Source organism: Amblyraja radiata, chromosome 4, assembly GCF_010909765.2.
Source record: "Amblyraja radiata isolate CabotCenter1 chromosome 4, sAmbRad1.1.pri, whole genome shotgun sequence".
NCBI classification, from domain to species: domain Eukaryota; kingdom Metazoa; phylum Chordata; class Chondrichthyes; order Rajiformes; family Rajidae; genus Amblyraja; species Amblyraja radiata.
In genome coordinates this window covers 57,882,339-57,904,333 of record NC_045959.1, presented here as the reverse complement: position 1 = coordinate 57,904,333, position 21,995 = coordinate 57,882,339, and the positions used below count along the sequence as shown (strand labels likewise).

The 21,995-nt window shown below is 45.4% G+C and overlaps 1 protein-coding gene and 1 long non-coding RNA gene across 4 annotated transcripts in view; one reads left to right on the top strand and one right to left on the bottom strand.

Annotated features, from left to right (window-relative positions):
* The window catches only part of lama3 (laminin subunit alpha 3), a 197,336-nt gene that overhangs the window by 155,074 nt on the left and 20,267 nt on the right, over positions 1–21,995 (top strand). For all 3 annotated transcript variants that reach the window (XM_033019527.1, XM_033019528.1, XM_033019526.1), the window contains exons 52-65: positions 371–487; positions 1,811–1,965; positions 3,368–3,509; positions 4,598–4,700; positions 6,066–6,182; positions 6,845–7,027; positions 8,346–8,485; positions 9,719–9,910; positions 11,603–11,739; positions 13,640–13,805; positions 14,799–14,932; positions 15,513–15,669; positions 17,091–17,210; positions 19,922–20,076. In XM_033019527.1, coding sequence (XP_032875418.1) covers positions 371–487; positions 1,811–1,965; positions 3,368–3,509; positions 4,598–4,700; positions 6,066–6,182; positions 6,845–7,027; positions 8,346–8,485; positions 9,719–9,910; positions 11,603–11,739; positions 13,640–13,805; positions 14,799–14,932; positions 15,513–15,669; positions 17,091–17,210; positions 19,922–20,076 — 2,018 coding nt within the window. The remainder of the gene's footprint in view (positions 1–370; positions 488–1,810; positions 1,966–3,367; positions 3,510–4,597; positions 4,701–6,065; positions 6,183–6,844; positions 7,028–8,345; positions 8,486–9,718; positions 9,911–11,602; positions 11,740–13,639; positions 13,806–14,798; positions 14,933–15,512; positions 15,670–17,090; positions 17,211–19,921; positions 20,077–21,995) is intronic.
* LOC116972146 lies at positions 2,308–21,615 on the bottom strand. Its single transcript, XR_004411727.1, has 3 exons — positions 21,605–21,615; positions 14,323–14,329; positions 2,308–2,409 (listed from the first exon to the last, which is right to left on the bottom strand). It is a non-coding gene; the product is annotated as an uncharacterized LOC116972146 (long non-coding RNA).

Sequence of the window (21,995 nt, the reverse complement as noted above, 5' to 3'; positions counted from 1 at the left end):
CATTGTAACTGAATTTTTGAGAAGTTGATATGGATGCATGGGCGGCAGCACGGTGGTGCAGAGGCAGAGTTGCTGCCTTACAGCACCAGAGACTCGGGTTTGATCCTGACCGCAAGTGCTGTTTGTACGGAGTTTATACTTTCTCCCCGTGACCTTCATGGGTTTTCTCCGGGATCTCCGGTTTCCTCCCACATTCCAAACACATACAGGTTGGTATACAATTGGTATAATTGTAAATTGTCCCTAGTATGTGTAGGATAGTGCTAGTGCGCAGGGATCGCTGGTCAGCGCGAACTCGGTGGGGCGAAGGGCCTAATTCTGCGCTGTATCTAACGCGATGCCGCAAGTCACACATCATGTTTCTCCACAGGAAAAACACAATGAATTGGAAGATAAAAAACTGGAAACCTCAAACTTGATTGGGATGGCGGATGACACTCTCGGCAAGCTCAGAGACATGCTCCATATGCTGGATGACAGCCAGCAGGTGAGTAGGCATCAGCACGTAACCTTGTGACCAACGACTAGAGCTCCAGGAGTCAAGATTGTTTAGTTATCGCAATACTGGCAACAGATCAATGAGATTCTCACTTGCTGCAGCTTTACAGGCCAATTAGCGCAATAATACACAGATAAATGTACAATAAACACCAATGTTATGAATGACTAATTAGTAACACGAGCTGACCAGAGCATCATAGTGCAAAGCCAAAGTACATAATGCAACCAAAACAAAGTCGGCAGCAGATCATTGCTGGTGTAGGGCTGAGGTTAGTGTCGTGCAGTGTACATGATGATTGCCAGGAAGAAGCTATTCTTGAACCTGGAGGCCATGGTTTTCAGGCTCCTGTACCTTCTTCTTAATGTTAACAGCATGATGAGAGCGTGGCCAGGGTGGTGTGGGTCTTTAATGACATTAGACGTTTTTTTTGATTATGATGGCTGCTTTCCCGAGGTAGCATAGATGGAGCCGATGGTGGGGAGTCTGGTCTGTGTGATGGACTGGGATACATCCACAACTCTGCAATTTCTTGCCTTGGGCAGAGCTGTCCCCAAACCAAGCTGTGATGCAACCCGACAGTCTGCTTTCTATGGTGCACCTGTAGAGTCATTGGAGACATGTCAAATTTCCTAAAGTAGGAGAGGTGTTGGTGTGCCTTCTCGGCTGTCACTTCAGTCTGGTTGATCAATGACAGATCATTGATAATATTAACGCCAAGGAACTTGGTGAACTGCTCTAGTGGACCGAAGGTGCAGGCTGACCAGACCTTGGACGTGAAAATGGAGTTAAAACATGGTTCAGTTTAGTTTAGTTTAATGCAGTGAAAAGCTTTAGTTGTGTGCTAACCAGTCAGCAGAAAGATAATGCATGATTACAGTCGAGCCATTCACAGTGTACAGATACATGATAAAGGGAATAACGTGAATAATGTTTAGTGCAAAGTTAAGCCAGTAAAGTCCGATCAAAGATAGTCCGATGTTATGGTCTCCAATGACGTAGATAGTAGTTCAGGACTGCTCTTTAGTTGAGGCAGGATCGTTCAGTTGCCAACTGGGAAGAAACTGTCCCTGAATCTGGAGGTGTGCTTTTGCACACTTCTGTACCTAAGGCAGTGCCTGCATGTGTAAATATGCAAGAATATTTTCACTGAGCAGTTGCACGTGTGACAAATAAAGAACCATTGAACCATTGAAGCTCTCATCCATTTCTGCTTCCACACCATTGACGCTGATTGGGTGATTCAATTAGATTGTCGATCTCTGTTGCCCGTTAGGAGTTTTTGCCTCTTACCGTGTTTACCTTACCCAGGATTACGAGAAGCAGGGTGCGGAGTTGGACGGAGCCTTGACTTTGCTCAACGAGAAGATGAGGCGTCTCGCGGAGGCGGCCAGCAAGGAGCCTATTGTATCGCGTGCAGAGGAGCACGCCAACAATCTGGATCAGCTCTCCAAGCAGCTCCAGAGGTGAGAGCGATCAAAGACACCCAGAGGCCCGTCAGGATGGGAACAGGCCCTTCAGTCCACCCCATATATGCTGGCCATCATGCCTGTCAATGCTAACCTCTACTGACTGTGGGAACAGGGCGGAAGAGAGGGGTTACGGCTCAAGGTTGAGTTTAGTATCATATGTACAAGTACGGTGATGGCAGGTTCAATGTAAATCTTGTCCCCATCTGCCCACATTTGGCCCATATCATTCTAAACCTTTCCTGTCCATGTAGTTGCCCATATGTTGTTAAAGTATCTGCCTCAACTACTTCCTCTGTCAGCTCATTCCATATATCCAGCACTTTCCTCAATAAAATGTTGCCCCTCGGGTTCCACTTAAATCTTTCCCCTCTCACCTTAAACCTATATCCTCTGGTTCTTGATTCCCCTCTCCTGTAAAAAAGACTTGGTGCATTCACTCTGTAAACCCCTCATGATTTTAAACACCTCTGTAAGATCACCCCTCAGCCTCCTGCGCTCCAAGGAATAAAGTCCCAGCCTGCCCAACCTCTCCCTTTAGCTCAGGCCCTCAAATCCTGGCAATCCTCATAAATCTTCTCTGTGTGCTCTTTCCAGTTTAATGTTCTTTCCTATAACACAGTGAGCAAAACCGAACGAAGTGCAGCCTCACCCACATCTTGTACAACTGTAACACAATGTCCCAACGTCTACACTCAGTTCCCTGACCGATGAAGGCCAATGTGCCAAAAGCCTTCTTCAACACCTTATCTACCTATGACGCCACTTTCAGGGAACTATGTAGCTGTATTCCTAGATCCCTCTGTTCCACAACACTCCGCAGGACCTACCATTCACTGTGTCCTAGATGTTAAATTTGGATTGGTGAACTTCTATAACATTGTCAGTGCCAGTCTAGGTGAGATCTGATGTATGATTTTATCGGGTTTTGTTTATTTTAGAGATACAGCGCGGAAACAGGCCCTTCAACCCCTGAATTCGCACCAACCAGCCATCCCCACACACTAACACTATCCTGCACACACTAGGGACAATTTACAATTTTAGCAAGCCAAACAACCCACAAACCTGTACGTCTTTGGAGTGAGGGAGGAAACCGGAGCTCCTGGGGAAAACCCACGAAGGTCACACGGAGAACGTACAAACTCCGTACAGACAAGCACCCATAGTCAGGATCAAACCCTGGTCTCTGGCGCTGTAAGGCAGCAGCTCTACTGCTGTCTGTTAATGAAAAACAAGTATGGTATGCAAGGTTTCATGCACAACAAAAGCATTACATGTGACAATAAAGTATCATTGAATCGTTGAGATGGGGTTGATTGGGTTACACTGAGGGGAAAGATGTCGTGAAGATCTCGGGTGATCTACGTTTGGTTGTTGATTGTTTGTATTGTCACAGGGCCATAGAAGAAGTGAACCAGGACTCCCTCCTACAGCGCGTTATCAATGCCTCCGATGCCTATGAGAACATAATCAACGCAGTCAATGCAGCAGAAGCAGCAGCAAAGAGAGCAGAGGCAGCAGCAGATGATGCTTTGCAGGTAACCATCGAACTATAGTGCAAGATCAGCTGGGGACCTGAACGATGGTTTGGTATTGGTATAGGTTTATTATTGCCACAAGATACAGTGAACAACTTTGTTTGTGTGCTTTCCAATCAACTCATTCCACACATGAGTAGTTTAGTTTATTATTGTCGTGTGTACCAAAATACAGTGAAAAGCTTTTTTGTTCCATGCCATCCAGTCAGCGAAAGACTATACATGATTACAATCAAACCATCCATGATGTAGATACAGGATAAAGGGAATAATGTGTAGAAAGGAACTGTAGATGCTGGTTTACAGATAGACACAAAGTGCTGGAGTAACTCAGCAGGTCAGGCAGCATCTCTGGAGAAAAAGGATGGGTGACGTTTCAGGTCGGGGCCTATCTTCAAATCTTCAAAGGGAATAATGTTTGGTGCAAGATAAAGTCCAGTAAAGTCTGATTAAAGATAGTCTGTGGGTGTCCAATGAAGTAGATGGTAGGTCAGGACTGCTCTCTAGTTGGTGATAAGTTGTTTCACAATCAAACCATACACATGTATAACAGCTAGTTCAAAGAGAAAAATACCAGAGTGCAGAATACAGCGTTATAGTGTTATAGTTTCAGAGAAAGTGCAGATAAAAATATTATATAGAGTGAAGAAGCAGGGAGTGGTGAATCGAGCTGCCAGAGGAAGTAGTTGAGACAGGTACTAGAACAGCATGTAAAAGACACTTGGACAAGCACATGGACAGGAAAGGTTTAGAGGGAGTGTTCAAGAAGGAACTGCAGATGCTGGAAAATCGAAGATACACAAAAATGCTGGAGAAACTCAGCGGGTGCAGCAGCATCTATGTAGCGAAGGAAATAGGCAACGTTTCGGCCCGAAACGTTTCTTATTTCCTTCGCTCCATTGATGCTGCTGCACCCGCTGAGTTTCTCCAGCATTTTTGTGTACCTAAGGTTTGGAGGGATATGGGTCAAATGCTGGCAAATGGGAGCTGTGTAGATGAGGCATGTGGTTGGCATGAACGGGTTCTCCTGAAGGGCCTGTTTTTGTGCTGTATGACTTTATCACTGACCTTTCCCATTGTATTTCCAGACGGTGGTGAAGCAGGATTTGCCCGGACAAGCAGCTGATGTGAATAGCAAAAGTGACAGAGTCCTTTCCTTGACAAGAGACGCTGAGAGGACATTGAACACAGGTAGGATATTTAACAAAAATAGAGCTCTATGGAGTCCACACTGATGAAATTACAGGGAAATATTACAATCCTGGAACTAAAAGAAGATCTGAAATAAATAGCTGGAAGGGTTTTGTGGGATATGGGCATAATGCAAGCAAATGGAACTGGAACAAAGAAGAGTATAGTACAGTAACTGAAAGATGCCATTCGGGCCATAGAGATCAAAGTAGATCACCAGTAAACCAGTCCCATTCCTTTGTGCCCTTTGCTAATAATTCCTTCTCCAGTACTAATTCCATGATGACTCACCCGATAAAAAGGTTTATCCTCACTTTCCTTTTGCCTAAAATCGTAATCCATTGCCCCGATCCTCGCGATCTCTGTCAATGAGAAACATTTCCCTCCATCTCCTGTTGACGACCACTGTGAACCTATCCTCCTCACCCCTCCTTTATTCCAACTATCTTCTCCAATATCTTCAATCCTCTTCTCCACCATCTTCAACTGAATTATTTGCCGCAGAAGGCTGCAGAGGCTGAGTCAGTGGATATTCTTAAGGCAGAGATAGATAGATTCTTGATTAGTACAGGTGTCAGAGGTTATGGGGAGAAGGCAGGAGAATGGGGTTAGGAGGGAGAGATGGATCAGCCATGACTGAATGGCGGAGTATAGTTGATGGGCCGAATGGCCTAATTCTACTCCTATTCCTTATGACCGTATGATCTTCTCCACTCTGACCTTGGACTTGGAATCCCTCATGTCTGGTACCCTTTCAGTAAGTCCCCACACGCTCTCTCTGGGACCTTCTCGTCTAGTTTAATTTAGATTCATGGAAACATGCCCTTCAGCCCACTGAGTCTGTGCCGACCAGCAATCACCTGTTTACAGTAGTCCTATCTTACACACTAGGACAATTTACAGAAGCCAATTAACCTACAAACCTGCACATCCTTGGAGTGTGGGAGGAAACCGGAGAAAACCCATGTAAAACCTGCAAACTCCGTGACACACACACCCGTAATCGGGATCGAACCTGGTTGTCTGGCGCTGTGAGGCAGCAACTCTACTGCTGCGCCACTGCGTGCCATCCCTCTCTACAGTGCGGTGACCAGACCTGGAGCCTGTGACCCAGCTTGGGTCTAGCCAGTGCATAAAGTTTGAGCACAGTGTCTGTCATCTTGTTCCAACCCCACCCCTCTTCCAGCTTTCTCCCCTCTCCCCCCCCCCCCACACCCACCCACCTGAAACGTTGCCTAACCATGACCTCCCGAGATGCTGCCTCCTCCAGCATTTTGTGTCTTTCTTTGAATGATAAACTTATTTTTGTAAATCCCAAATACTTGCATGCAGTAACGAGAATGCCTCTTTTGCCTTTTGTTTCAGAAGTCATCCCGACACTTGAAGATGCGAAAAAACGACTCCTGGATGGGACTGAGAAGAAAGATCAAATGTTGAAAAATCTTACAAGTCTCAGGCAGAAGCTGAACCAAATAACCAGAGGTAGGGCACTCAGCACTGGGACCATGGAAAGATTGTAGATAGAGTGATAAAGGAGGGGTGTGGTATGCTTGCCTCCATCGGCCAGAGCATTGTATAAGAGTCAGGAAATGGAAACACAAGGAACTGCAAATGTCGTAAACCTGAACAAAAAAAAAGTGCTGGATAAACTCAGCGTCTGTGGATAAAATGTACAGACTACACTTCGGGTTGGGACACTTCTTTTTTTTAATTTTTTTTAACTTTAGAGATAAGCGCAGAAACAGGCCCTTCAGCCCACCAGGTCCGCGATCACCCCATACACTAGCACTACCTTGCACACTAGGAACTGTTTACAGAAGCCAATTAACCTACAAACCTGCACACATCTTTGGAGTGTGACCGTGAGAAAACTCACGCGGTTACAGGGTGAGAACGTGCAAACTCCGCACAGACAGCACCTGTAGTCATAATGGAACCCAGGTCTCTGGAGCTATAAGGCAGCAACTCTACCACTGTGCCACCGGCCTGTTTCCCCGTTGTATCTAAAGTCTAAAGTATAATACCCTCTCGTCCTTCATGGATTTCGAGTAGATCCTTCCGTCTACACATGGGGGGAGGGGGGGCACTATTTATTCCAGCCTGACATTATTCAGCTATATATTCCAACGTGCTTCTTTGAACAGATGACGTGGGCCAGACTTTAGACCAAGCGAAAGCCACGGCCAGCGGAGCAAATGACATTGCCACTCGCGTGATGGACAAATTGCAGCCCATAATCAACGATGTCGGAAACATGAACAGAACCACGCAAATTTTTTCAAACATCTCTGAGTTTAACACCGTGCTAAACGAAGCGGAAGAGTCAGGTAAGTCGAACGGTTCCTTTCAGAGGCCAATGTTAGTCTCTATCTGACGGGGAAGGAAAAGAGGGGATGATAAAGAAGTGTTTAGTTTTGTTTATTATTGTCACATGTACCGAGGTACAGTGAAAAGCATTTTGTTGCATGCTATCAAGTCATTGGCAAGACTATACATGATTTCAATCGAGCCGTCCACAGTGCACAGATACAGGATAAAGGAAATAACGTTTAGTGCAAGATAATGTCCAGTAGAGTCTGATTAAAGATAGTTCATAGATCGCGAATGTGGTAGATGGGAGGTCAGGATCACTCTATTCATTGCTAATGAAATGACACTGCGACCCAGCATGGACTTGATGGGCCAAATAGCCTCCTATTCTCCTGTGTGATATGACAAACTGTTGAAGATGAAAGATGTGCATGACTGTGTGAAAGGAAGGAGAAGCAGAACTTTCAGAAAGAACATTTGTCATACAGGCATAGAGTCATACAGTGTGGAAACAGGCCCTTCGGCCCAACTTGCCCATGCGGACCAATATGCCCCATCCTCACTAGTCCCACCGGCCCGCATTGGTCCATTTCCCTCTAAACTGAGTTTCCCTCTTCCCTATCCATGTACTTGTCTAAATATTTCTTAAACGTTATGATAATGCAGTCCTCGCCTGCTCAACCTCTCCCTATAGGAGGCTCTCGAGCCCTGACAACATTCTTGTAAATCTTCTCTGCGCCCTTTCCAGTTTCCAGTTTTGGACACTGATGCATAGTTTTCTTGAGCTAAGGCTTTCCAATACTAATCGCTTAGTTGGAGGAGTTCCCGGAGGAGTTGATAGAAATTTTCAGAGAATGTTACCCTCATATATAAAATTATGAGAGGCATCAGCTAGGGTAGACTGCCATAATCTTTTTCCCAGCATGGAAATGTCCATAGCTAGAGGGCATGGCTATAAAGTGAGAGGGACAAGCTAAAGGAGACGCACGGGGCAAGGTTTTTTACACACAGAGTGGTGGTGGCATGGAACGCACTGCTGGAGGAGGTAGTGGAGGCAGATGTGATGGTGGCTTTTAAGAGTCTTTTCCATAGACCACATGAAAGTGTATGGGATAATGCATGAATCACATGCAGGCAGATGAGATTAGTTTAACTGGTCATCATGGTCAACACAGTATTGTGGGCAGAAGGGGCCTGTTCCTGTGATGTACTGTTCCTTCCAGGTTCTCAATGTGTGGGGCCATGGGGGTTGCTTCGTGAGCCGGCCTGGATTCAATGGGCAGAATGGCCTCCCTCGATACATATTGACCATTAAATATCTTTTCTCCCTTGCAGTGAAAAATTTGACCGACAGTCTGCCGGGGTTGGTCCAGAAACTAAAGGATTTGAGCCTTATACAACCAGTCAACAATATCTCCAAAAATATCGACCGTATCCGGGAACTTATTGACCAGGCTAGAGAAGCTGCAAACAAGGTGAGCATTAGAAAACCAACTCAGTAACGTCAAAGACACTTCTGTCTATACCTAGACTCAGACATCTATTGGAAATATCTCTATAATTACTGATAAATACAATTGTAATAAATCTCTGGTAACATAGAAAATAAACCCAAACTCTAAACCTGTCCTATACATGTACCTGCCCATGTCTATTAATTGTTATTGTACCTCCCTTAACTACTTACTCTGGCAGCTCATTCCATGCACCCACCACCTTCCGTGTGAAAAACTTACCCCTCAGGTTCCCATTAAATCTTGCCCCTCTATCATTAAACTTATGACCTCTGGTTCTTCTTCTTCTTCTTGCATATGGAGTACGCAGCCTAAAGTTGTAGGATAACTTGTTCTATTTGATCTTATTTGATTGTGCACGCCAGGTTGATTGCATTCGTCGAAACAGTGCGGACCACGTGAAGGTTGCAATCTCCCACCCCACCTCTGGTTCTTGATTCTCCTTCTCTGGATAAAAGACTTTGTGCATTCACCCTATCCCCTCATGATTTTATGCACCTCTTTAAGTTCACCCCTCAACCCCCTTACTCCAAGTAATAAAGTCTTAGTTAGCCCAACCTCTCGATAGCTCAGGTCCTCAGGTCCTGGCAACAAACTCGTGAAATTTCTCTGCACACAGCTTAATCGCATCTTTTCTGCGGCAGGTACGACTAGGTGACCAAACGTGAACACAGTACTCCATGTGTCGACTCACTAGTGCCTGGTACAACTAGTCAGAGACTTGTACCGCACAGAAATAGGCCTTTGGGCCTATCACCTTCATGCTGTCCCGTCATCCCAGCCTAACAACATCCTTCCTGTAATAGGGTGACCAAAACCGAACACAATATACCAAATGTGTCCTCACAACATCTTGCACAACTGTAAGATAACATCCTAACTTCTACAAAGATAGACATAAAATGCTGGAGTAACTCAGCGGGGTAGGCAGCGTCTCTGGATAGAAGGAATGGGTGACATTTCGGGTTGAGACCCTTCTTCAGACTGAGTGTCAGGGAAAGGGAACCGAGGGATATAGACGGTGATTAAGGGAGATATAGAACTAATGAATGAAAGTAATGCAAACAGTAACGATGATCAAAGAGGGGTGGCCCATGCTTTGGGTGTCCTGGGCTAAGAGGTCCCTGTGGAAACACAATGGTCTTTCTATAACCAAGCCTATTGCTGAAATATTTTCTCTCGCTCATATTGTAGATAAACGTGGCGATGAAGTTTAATGGTGACTCTGGGGTGGAGGTACGACTCCCCGATAACCTGGACTCCCTGAAGGCTTACAATTCCCTCCTCCTGTACCTGAAACGGCCAGAGGTTTCACGGGGTGACAACAGGAGACGTAAACGACAGCAATCCAAAGACATGTTCGTCTTGTACCTGGGGCACAGGGATGTAAGTAATCTCAGAACACTCTCAACACAGGAGAGGATCCAGAGGAGGTTTACGAGAATGATCCCAGGGATGATTGGGTTAACGTATGATGAGCTTGATGGATCTGGGCCTGTATTCGCTGGAGTTTAGAAGGATGAGGGGGTAAGGCCTGGATAGAGTGGATGTGGAGATGGTGTTTCCAATACGAACATAGGGCACAGCCGCAGAATTAATGGAGGTACCATTAGAAAGGAGATGAGGCGGAATTTCTTTAGCCAGAGGGTGGTGAATCTGTGGAATTCATTGCCACAGACACTAGAAGAGGCCAAGTCATTGGGTATTTTAAAAGCGGATATTGACAGGGATTTCATTAGTCAGGGGCCTTTCCCACTTCGGCGACATTTTAGGCGACTGCAGGAGACTATGCAGGTGGTTGCCAGGGAGTTGCCTTCATGGTCGTGAGGAGTTCCTGCATTCTGGGAACTAGTCGCGGCCTCATTATGGTCGCCGTTATGGTCATGTTGAAAAATTGGCAGCAACTGGAATGAAGCCGCCATGGAGAGTAGCAAGAATTCTCGTGCCATAGGTGGGTCGCCAGGAGGTCCTAATGGGTTGCCAGGAGGTCGAAGGTTCTTGGACGTTCTCGTAGGTTGTAGCCGGTGCTGACCAGTGAATTTCATTGGCTCATTGGGGGGAAAAAAGGTAAGCAGTAGTTTTCAGAACCAAGGATAACCGACCGGTAATGTTAAATGCCCGCCCAGCTTCAAAGCCGTGTATCTCTGGCTTCTTAAAAGTTGTCTCCACTCCTTCTCCCCCCCCTCTTTTAAAGGACTTACCGTACACTGTGCTTTAGCCATCTTTTTACAGCTCCAAACTTCCGGTCATCACGGTGTGTGTCTGTTTCGCCTTGCACCGTGTGAATATTTTAGACACGGCTCCCCCCGCTTGCCCTGTCCCCTGTCTGCATAACGGGCTGGTGAAGGAAGCGATGTGTGTGTTTGTGTGTGTTCCACTCTGACAGTCGCTGTTGCACTTTGACAGTCGCCGGCGGTCTGCTGAAAAATCGCCTAAGTGGGACAGGCCCATAAGGATGTCAAAGGTTATGGGGAGAAGGCAGGAGAATGGGTTTGAGAGAAGAAGATAGATCACCCATGATTAAATGGCGGAGTAGACTCAATGGGCCAAATGGCTTAATTCTGCTCCTATGACATGAACATAAACAGGGACAGCCCTTCGGCCCATATTGTCCTTGTTGAACATAATGCCAAGTTAATCTGATCTCCTCTGCCCACACATGTGCTGTATCCCTCCATTCCCTGCACTGACCCCTACATGTGTGTGTGTGTGTGTGTATATAGTGTATACATACAGGTAAGGATTGTTCTTGGTATCATGATCAGCACAGACATTGTGCGCCGAAGGGCCTATTCCTGTACTGTATTGTTCTATGTTCTATCTAAATATCACTATTGTATCTGCCTCCACCATTACCCTTGGCAGCGCGTTCCATGCACTCACCACCCTCTGTGTAAATGATTCTTGCCCCAGTCGTCTCCTATAAACTTTGCCCTGCTCACCTTAAAGCTATGCCCTCTAGTATTTGACATTTCCACCCTGAGACAAAGGTTCTTTGTCTACCTTACATTGGCTGAGTAGATCTGGTAAAGGTTTAGGTTTTCAACATCTGATATATAATTTCCCTTTGAACCCCAGACCTCCAAGGATTACCTGGGGATGATGCTGATGGATGAGAAGTTGGTGACTATCTACAAACTGGGGGCTAAAGTTGAACGGATCCCCTCAGACAGAGCGGTCAACACCAAAACCTTCGACCACATCAAGTTCGAGAGGTAACGCGTGCTCTTGACTACTTTGAAATCTTTGTGCGGTTGCTATTTGTTGTATTCGTTATGGGGAGAAGGCTGGAGAAAGGGGTTGAGAGGGACAGATTGATCAGCCATGACTGAATGGCAGAGTAAACCTGATGGGCCGAATGGCCTAATCCTGATCATATGAACTTATGAACTCTTTATTTTTCACTCACTGTCAACGAATCAATGATACCTTATTGTCTCGTGTACCTAGTTACCAGGCACGTGCCGTGAGTAATTACTCAGGGTAGGCACTAGGCAGTCAGTCGACTTTAAAAAAATCGTGAAACCCGCGCATGCGCAGAAAATTGTAAAAAACTGCGCAGATCGGTCCTGTAGACAGTCAGTCGACATCTTAAAAAACGCTGATGCGCAGATTGGCCTCATCTCCTGTGGGCATGCGCAACATCTTGCGTGCAGTCTACGGTGCAAATGCAGAATTTCAGCTGTCTTTTCTGCCCGTTGTAAGTGAAGGCTTGAAGCAGCGTCCACGGCACGAGGGTTGAACATAGTTACGCGTATTACGCGAACTGCAGATGAAAGGCACAAGAGAATTATGCCTACCTAAGATCGATTATTAAAATAATAACCATTTAATAATAAATACTGAATTTAGTAAATGAATTGGAAATCTTTACTATTTATATTTAATAATTACCATTTTATAATTTTAGTCAGGGTAGGCACTGCCTACCTTGCCTACCCTGACGGCACGTGCCTGCTAGTTACAGTGAAATGCTTTGTTTTACAGCAGCCCTCACTCACCTCGGCAGTACACAAGAATCGCCGCGATTCTGGTGCTGACAAAAAGTTACAAAAGTTCACTGAACGGTTTTATCGTGCAGCGGTGACCCGAGTCTGCTGCCGCACGTGTCCACAGGCGTCCCCCGCCAGATCCCCCCCTCCTTTCTCAGCGGTCTCCTCACTGCTTGAGAGAGAGGGAGACAGACAGCCTGCCCACATTTACAGCAGGCCTGAAGGGCCATGACCATGCAGGGCTACTACAGTGCAGGAGGGTGGGATCCATCTGGGTGGGTGGAGTCTGCCATCCCCACTCCCACACACTACGGGCAATTTACAGAGAGCCAATTTAGCTACAAACGCGAATGTCTTTGGGATGCGGGAGGAAACCGGAGTACCGTGGCACTGGGCAGCACAGTGGTGCAGCGATAGCAGTTTAATCCTGACTACGGCTGCTGTCTGTGCGGTGTTTTCACGTTTTCCCTTTATCGAATGCAACACCGTGTGGGTTTCCTCCGGGTGCTCCGGTTTCTTCCCACATTCCAAAGACGTGCTTATTTGTCAGTCAATTGGCTTCTATAAGTTGTAAATTGTCCCTAGTGTGTGTAGGATAGTGCTAGTGTACCGGATGAACCCAGGTTGGCGCAGAATTGGTGGGTCGATGGGCCTGTTTCCACGCTGTATCTCTAAATTTTAAAGTCTAAAGTCACCCGGAGGAAACCCACATGGTCACAGGGAGAACGTACAAACTCCAGCACCCGAGGTCAGGATTCAGCCCTGGTGCTGGGACACTATGGCTCTGCCAAACACAGCGGGCCAGATGGCCTCCTTCTATGCTGTAAAGCCACCGTGATTCTATCCTTGGGGGCTCAAGTAAGCTCGATCAAACGTCCATGAAGACTGGCGCCGGAGAGGCAGGTTCCAGAGAAACATCGAAACATAGAGACTAGATTCAGGATTAGGCCATTCAGCCCTTCGAGCCAGCACTGCCATTCAATATGATCATGGCTGATCATCCAAAATCAGTACCCCGTTCCTGCTTCTCCCAGCAGAGAGACCAGGCAGTAAACGCTGTAGGAGGGTGGCTGATTCTCACACACACATGTTCTGCAATTCACACTGACCTCTTCTCTTGCAGGATCATGCAGTACGGTGCATTGAACTACAGTCTGGTCAGCCTCGCCAGCGGCAAGCTCGAAGATAGCCGTACCCACGTCAATACAACCAGTGGAAACGATCTGCTGCTCAATCTAGACCCAAAAGATGCCGTCTTCTACGTGGGAGGATTCCCACAAACCTTTACGGTAAAACCTTTACTCGTCATGTAAGGATTCTGCCCATATCATTTGTGTAGTCACAAGGAACTGCAGGTGCAGACTTACAAAAGAAGACACAGAGTGTTGGAGTAACTCAGCGGATCAGGCAGCATCACCGGAGAGTGTGGATAGGTGACATTTTCGGTCGGGTCACTACTTCAGACTGAATCTTTTGAGTTGCAATCCTTTTTCACATCCTGGCCGGAACATCACCTATCCATATTCTCCAGAGATACTCCAGCTCTTTGCGTCTTATCTTTTGGGTGGTCGAAGCAGATATAAGAGTGGCATTTATGAGACTTCTAGATATGTACATGGATATAGCAAGAATGGTGGCATATGGTTCAACTACAGACATTTGTGCCATAACTTCGGAATAGATATTGTGGGCCGAATCCATGTCCTCCAGGGATGCTGCCTGAGTTACTCTAGCACTTTGTGTCCATGTGTCTTTCATTTCCTTTTACCTGAAGACTAATTCATGTGATAGCTTGCTACTTTCTACCTAGCTGCTTTCTCAGCCCCACCTGCTTCATAGATCATCGAACATAGAACAGTACAGCAACGGGGCCCTTTGGCCCACAATGTTTGTGCCGAACATGATGCCAAGTTAAACTGATCTCATCAGCCTGTGCATGATCCATATCCCTCCATTCCCTGCACTTCCATGTGTCTATCTAAAAGCCGCTTAAACACCACTATCTCATCAGCCTCGATCATCACTCCTGTCCCCCACCAGTTTCTGTGTAAAAAACTTGGCACGCACATCTCTTTTAAATTTTCCCCATCTCACCTTATATATGCCTTCTCGTGTTGGACATATCCATCCTGGAAAAAAGGTTCATGATTTTATGCACCTCTATCTCACCCTATCCAATCTCCCTGTACCTCTAGTCCCGACAACATCCTCGTAAATCTTCTCTGCACCCTTTCCAGCTGAAACGTCTGTTTTAATTGTGAACATCTTTCCCTGTCATCTAGCCTCCTGCAGAATTAGATCATCCCAAATATGAAGGTTGTATTGAACTTGGCATTTTGAATGAGAAACTAATCAGCCTGTACAACTTTGAGGAAACCTTCAACATCAACACTGCAGAGGACAGACCCTGTGAAAGGTATGTTCACTGTTAACGCATCTGGGAACAGGCATAAAGCAAATAGCATTATTTCAGAAGAGATGGTTTAGGTTTTGATTTAGATTTATTATTACAGTATCACCATTATTATCGAGGTACAGTGAAAAGTCTTGTTTTTCATGTCATCCCATCAGATCAGATAATATTATACATGAATACAATCGTCAAAGTCAATTCCAATAGGTAGAGCAAAGGGGAAGATACAGAGTGCAGAATATGGTTCTCAGCAATGTAGCGCATCAGTTCCAGACAAAGTCCAATGTCCGCAATGGGGTAGAGGTGAATCGGACAGTACCCTACCTTGTGGAAGGACCGTTCAAAAGCCTGAATACAGAGGGGAAGAAGCTGTTCCTGAGTCTGGTGGTGCGTGCTTTCAAGCTTCTGTACCTTCTGCCGGACGGGAGTGGGGGAAGAAGGAATGACCGGGGTGGGAAAGGGCTTAAACCCTTCAGAGTGAGAATTAAAATTGGACCTTTGTTATTTAACTACATTCGCTGTTATCCATGTTCTGTTATAATAAGAGTTTAATCTGTTAGCTGACATATTGTTTCCTTTACAGATATAAGCCAACCAAGGAACCAGGAAGTGACGCTTTCTATTTTGATGGCACTGGATACGCATTAATAAACCTGACCAATGTTGGGCAAATATTATCAATTGAACAAACCATTCAAACCTCCACTAAAGATGCCGTCCTGCTATACTTCGAGAAATTGGTAAAACAATTTGCAGTTTACCTTACTCTTGCTTCAGAGGGTTAACTTGATAGATTCACACAGCACCGAAGCAAGCCCTTCAGGCCATCAAGTCCTGCTGCCCTTTAACCAGAAAGCAAAGCGCTGGAGGAACTCATCAAAACATGCAGGCGCTGCCTGACCCCCTGAGTTCTGCAGATGGGTTCCAACCCGAAAGGTCACCTATTCCTTTTCTCTGGAGATGCTGCCTGACCAGCTGAGTTCCTCCAGCACTTTGTTATTTGCTCCAGATCCCAGCCTCTGCAGTTTGTTGAGGCTCTGAGCTTCAGCCAACCGTTTACATTAAGTCAGATGCACAACTATGGTGAGGTGCAGGTACAGTGAAAATCGTGCTTGCAGCAGCATCACAGGTACATAGACTCAGACAACACCTACAGAAATAAATCATACATAAATGACACATAAATTCTATAAGACTGCACACGACTTTGCAAAAATAAGACATTATGTAAACCAAAATTCGAAAACAAGTGCACAGTAATGCAAGAGGTGGTCAGCAGTGTTCTGTTGTCGAGTTAGGATTAGGGTTGTGCTGGTCAGTTTAAGAAGCTGATGATTGAAGGAAAGTAGCTGTTCCTGAGCCTGATGGTGTGGGACTTCAGGCTTAGAATATAGATTACAGAACATAGAACTGTACAGCACAGGAACAGGCCCTTTGGCCCACAATCTTCCTGTCAAACATGATGCCAAATTAAATTAATCTCCTCTTCCAGCACTTAATCCATATTCCTCCATTCGCTGCATATCCATGTGACTATCTAAAAACCTTGTAAATGCCACTATCGTATCTGACCCCACCACCACCCCTGGCAGCATGTTCCAGGCCCACTCTGTGTGAAAAAGTTGTCCCTCAGGGTCCTATTCAATCTTTCCACTCTCACCTTTGGAATGTGGGTTTACTCCCACATTCCAAAGATATGCAGGTTTGTAGGTTAATTGGCTGCTGTAAATTGTCCCTAGTGTGTAGAATAGAAGTAGTGTGCACGGTGATCACTGGTCGGCGTGGGCTGAACATAGACACAAGGAACTGCAGATTCTGGTTTATACCAAAGATATATACAAAGTGCTGAAGTAACTTGTTGAAGTTGGAATCATTAAAGTGTTACAACAAATTGCTGGAGTAATTGAGCCTGAAGGAGGGTCCCAACCCGAAGTGTCACCCATCCTTTTTCTCCATAGTTGTTGCCTGACCTGCTGAGTTACTCCAGCACTTTGTGTCTATCTTTGGTGGGCTGAAGGGCCTGTTTCCAAGCTGTATCTCTAAACTAAAGTAAACTAAACTAGGTAGTGGTGTCCTGACATAGATGCTGCCTGACCTCCCGCATGAATCCGTCTTATTGTTTAAGGATGTGGTTTAGAACCCGCTCTTCCATTGATTGCAGGATTCAAACTGTGCTCTGACCCTCGAGGGGGGGAGGTTGGTGTTCAGGTACGACCTCAAGTCAAATGGAAGCCCGCCCATCATCTCAGACAAAGAACTGGACATCACCAAAGAGAATGTGGTAATTACATTTCATTGTTTTTCTTCTGAATACTATATGTGGAAAAGATGTAAACACTAGTTTACTTTATACTTGTTATCTTATTTCTATACCAATGTACCAAAAACATGGTATACATAGTGCATACTGTACATATACTCTTCTGACATGCACTGTACATGCACATATATATACTGGACTGTACATTATACATAGTGTGTACTGTCCCAAGGAACATGGCATTGTTTATAGTATGGAATGCTATATATAGTGTGGTAGCATATTGCAGAATTGTATACAATATATAGTATATATAATAGCAAATATAATATATGTACACGTAGTTCTGCTGTAACATGATAGTTGCATTAAGAAACCCGGGATGATTTTCAAAAATACAGATTTTTAAAAATAACTATAGGTTTACATTTAGGTTTTTAGGGGTACCGCAAGGCTCAGTGCTGGGACCCCAGCTATTTACAATATATATTAATGATCTGGATGAGGGAATTGAAGGCAATATCTCCAAGTTTGCGGATGACACTAAGCTGGGGGGCAGTGTTAGCTGTGAGGAGGATGCTAGGAGACTGCAAGGTGACTTGGATAGGCTGGGTGAGTGGGCAAATGTTTGGCAGATGCAGTATAATGTGGATAAATGTGAGGTTATTCATTTTGGTGGCAAAAACAGGAAAGCAGACTATTATCTAAATGGTGGCCGACTAGGAAAAGGGGAGATGCAGCGAGACCTGGGTGTCATGGTACACCAGTCATTGAAAGTGGGCATGCAGGTGCAGCAGGCAGTGAAGAAAGCGAATGGTATGTTAGCTTTCATAGCAAAAGGATTTGAGTATAGGAGCAGGGAGGTTCTACTGCAGTTGTACAGGGTCTTGGTGAGACCACACCTGGAGTATTGCGTACAGTTTTGGTCTCCAAATCTGAGGAAGGACATTATTGTCATAGAGGGAGTGCAGAGAAGGTTCACCAGACTGATTCCTGGGATGTCAGGACTGTCTTATGAAGAAAGACTGGATAGACTTGGTTTATACTCTCTAGAATTTAGGAGATTGAGAGGGGATCTTATAGAAACTTACAAAATTCTTAAGGGGTTGGACAGGCTAGATGCAGGAAGATTGCTCCCGATGTTGGGGAAGTCCAGGACAAGGGGTCACAGCTTAAGGATAAGGGGGAAATCCTTTAAAACCGAGATGAGAAGAACTTTTTTCACACAGAGAGTGGTGAATCTCTGGAACTCCCTGCCACAGAGGGTAGTCGAGGCCAGTTCATTGGCTATATTTAAGAGGGAGTTAGATGTGGCCCTTGTGGCTAAGGGGATCAGAGGGTATGGAGAGAAGGCAGGTACGGGATACTGAGTTGGATGATCAGCCATGATCATATTGAATGGCGGTGCAGGCTCGAAGGGCCGAATGGTATACTCCTGCACCTAATTTCTATGTTTCTATGTTTCTATGTTTACCTTTGTTTCTGCAAGCCAAAAATACCCAAGGCTGCATGTTACATTGTTTAACAAAGTAACATTGCACAAGTGTCAATAGAAGCGATCGTTTGTCAATTTCAAAGGTCTCCCATGGTGTAACTGGCAGACTATGTATTTAAGATAAGATGGTGTCTTATTGCTGCAGGGAGGTTACACAGAAATAGTTTATTCCCAAGACTATTTTTTTAACATGACAGTTTTTTCTCTGCTTGTCAATTTCCAACTCTTCTGTCATAAGGTAATAAAGGGCCTGTCCCACTGTACGAGGTAATTCAAGAGTTCTCCCGAGTTTCCCCTGATTTGAACTCGGAGAATTACAGTAATAGCCGTTCGTAGGTATTCGGGGCTCTCGTGGACATTATTTACAGTGCTGAAAAAACTTCACGACTTACCGCGTTTCCCGAGTACATGCCGTTAGCATTACGAGCCGCTACGGGACATCCACGAGCTCCGACGTAACCGCTACGTACATTCTACGTACTTCCCACGAGTTTGATTTTTTTTAAACTCAGGAGAGTTCTTGAATTACAGTTGGGACAGGCCCTTTAGGAATAGGAGTAGAATTAGGCCATTTGGCCCACCAAGTCTACTCCGCCATTCAATCATGGCTGATCTATTTCTCCCTCCTAATCCCATCCTCCTGCCTTCTTCCATTAACCTCCGACAGCTGTACTAATCAAGAATTCTGCACTAATTCAGTGGATCTCTAATTTCCATCACAATTGTGTTATCACCGATTCGGCCTGCATAATACAAATAATGTTCCTTAATTAATCAATTGCATTATATCCAATTCACTTTATGGGAATATTTATTATACCAGAACTCCATGTAGTGAATATAGTTTTGTATATTGCATTTAACATTGTATACAGTACTGAATATAATACTACATATAATATTATATATAACAATTTTTTTTGAGTATCACATTGTGTCAAAGAATTAGATGCCATCAAAGAGAAGTACTTATATTTTGTTGTTTTTCTTCCAAATATAAATATGCAATTCAATTATTTTAGTTATCTTAAATTGTTTTTGACATTGCATTATATAGCAGCAAAAGTTTTATTAAAGATAGAATAAGTAAACATGAATAATTGCTAGTTGGAAGTACAAAAGGCATGCAATATGCATTTGATATTTTTAGCATGGATTTCCAGAAAGTGAAGTACTTATTCATTAAATCTTTAAAACAATTAAACGACAATTATTTTTCAATCACGTTTAACGTCAGATCAAGCTGAAGATGGTGACTTCGGGAACCCAAAAGAAGGTTGTTGTGAGAGTCCTGGGTGAACTGGTGAATTCAATCGACAGCAAAATCAATTTGAAAGAAATCCGTTTCTCCAATTATTACCTGGGAGGAATCCCATTACACATTAAAGAAAGGTACGTCATGATTTTTTTTGCTTTGGAAGCTGGGTGCAGGAAAAAAAAAATCCTTCCCAACAACAGCAGTTGTTAAAGAAAATGGCCCCTCAATTCCTGCTGCGTTTTGGCCTGGGCGCCTGTAACAGATTGCTGGGACCTTCAGAGACTGGTATAACCACTGCATGGTCACTGGAGGTTCTGTTGATGGCTATGTGCTTGGGCTCTCATTCAGAGATTAGTAAAATAGACCAGGTCTTCCGTGAGAGTGCCTCCGCACACTCTTCTCTCCTGCTTCAGCTCCGTAAGATGAGGTAGAGTGGAGTTCACAGAGGCAGCAAGTGGGAAGGGTTTCGAATGCTCAGAGACCAGACTAGGCACAGATACTGAAGCCATATTGTACTGGTTTATGTTTAAGAAGGAACTGCAGATGCTGGAAAATCGAAGGTAGACAAAAATGCTGGAGAAACTCGGCGGGTGTGGCAGCATCTATGGAGCGAAGGAAATAGGCAACGTTTCGGGTCGAAACCCTTCTTCAGACTGATGTGAGGGTGCGGGGGGCAGGGGTGGGAAGAAGAAAGGAAGAGGTGTAGTCAGTGGGCTGAGAGAGAGCTGGGAAGGGGAGGAGAAAGTAGAGGAAGAAGACGTCAAGGAAGAAACGGCAGAACCAACCAATCCCCATCTACTGATACTCTTCTCCGCCTAGCTGAGCTGGTCCTTACCCTCAACGTTTTGTTCGACTCCTCCCATTTTCTCCAAATACAAGGCGTAGCTATGGGCACACACATGGGCCCCAGCTATGCCTGCCTCTTTGTAGGGTGTGTCGAACAATCTATCCCCAAACTCTACCTCCGCTACATCGACAACTGCATTGGTGCTACCTCCTGCACCTACACACAACTCACTGACCTCATCCATTTCACCACTAACTTCCATCTGGCACTCAAATACACCTGGACCATTTCCGACATTTCCCTACCATTTCTAGACCTCACTATCTCTATCATAGGTGATAGACTACTGATCAACATCTACTATAAACCCACTGACTCCTATGGCTATTTGGACTACACTTCTTCCCACCCTGCTTCCTGTAAGGACTCCATCCCCTACTCCCGATTCCTCCGTCTACGCCGCAGCTGCACCCAGGATGAGGTGTTCCACACCAGGGCATCGGAGATGTTCTCACTCTTCAGGCAACAGGGTTCCCCTCTTCGACTATAGATGAGGCTCGCACCAGGGTCTCTTCTATTCCCCGTGACTGCTCTCACTCCCCATCCCCCCCACTCGTAACATGGGCAGAGTCCCCCTTGTCCTCACCTTCCACCCTACCAGCCGTCACATACAACAAATAATCCTCTGACATTTTCGCCATCTCCAACGTGATCCCACCACTGGCCACATCTTCCCATCTCCTCCCCTTTTGGCTTTCCACAGAGACCGCTCCCTTCATAACTCCCTGGTCAATTTGTCTCTTCCCACCCAAACCACCCCCTCTCCCTGGCACTTTCCCTTGCAACCGCAGGAAATGCTAGACTTGTCGCTTTACCTCCCCCCATGACTCCATTCAAGGACCCAAACAATCTTTCCAGGTGCGGCAGAGGTGCACCTGCATCTCCTCCAACCTCATCTATTGCATCCGCTGCTCTAGATGTCAGCTGATATACATCGGTGAGACCAGGCGTAGGCTTGGCGATTGCTTCGCCCAACACCTTCGCTCGGTTCGCAATAACCAACCTGATCTCCCGGTAGCTCAGCACTTCAACTCCCCCTCCCATTCCGAATCTGACCTTTCTGTCCTGGGCCTCCTCCATGGCCAGAGTGAGGCCCACCGTAAATTCGAGGAGCAGCACCTCATATTTCGCTTGGGCAGTTTACATCCCAGCGGTATGAGAATTGACTTCTCTAATTTCAGGTAGTCCCTGCTTTCTCCTCCCCTT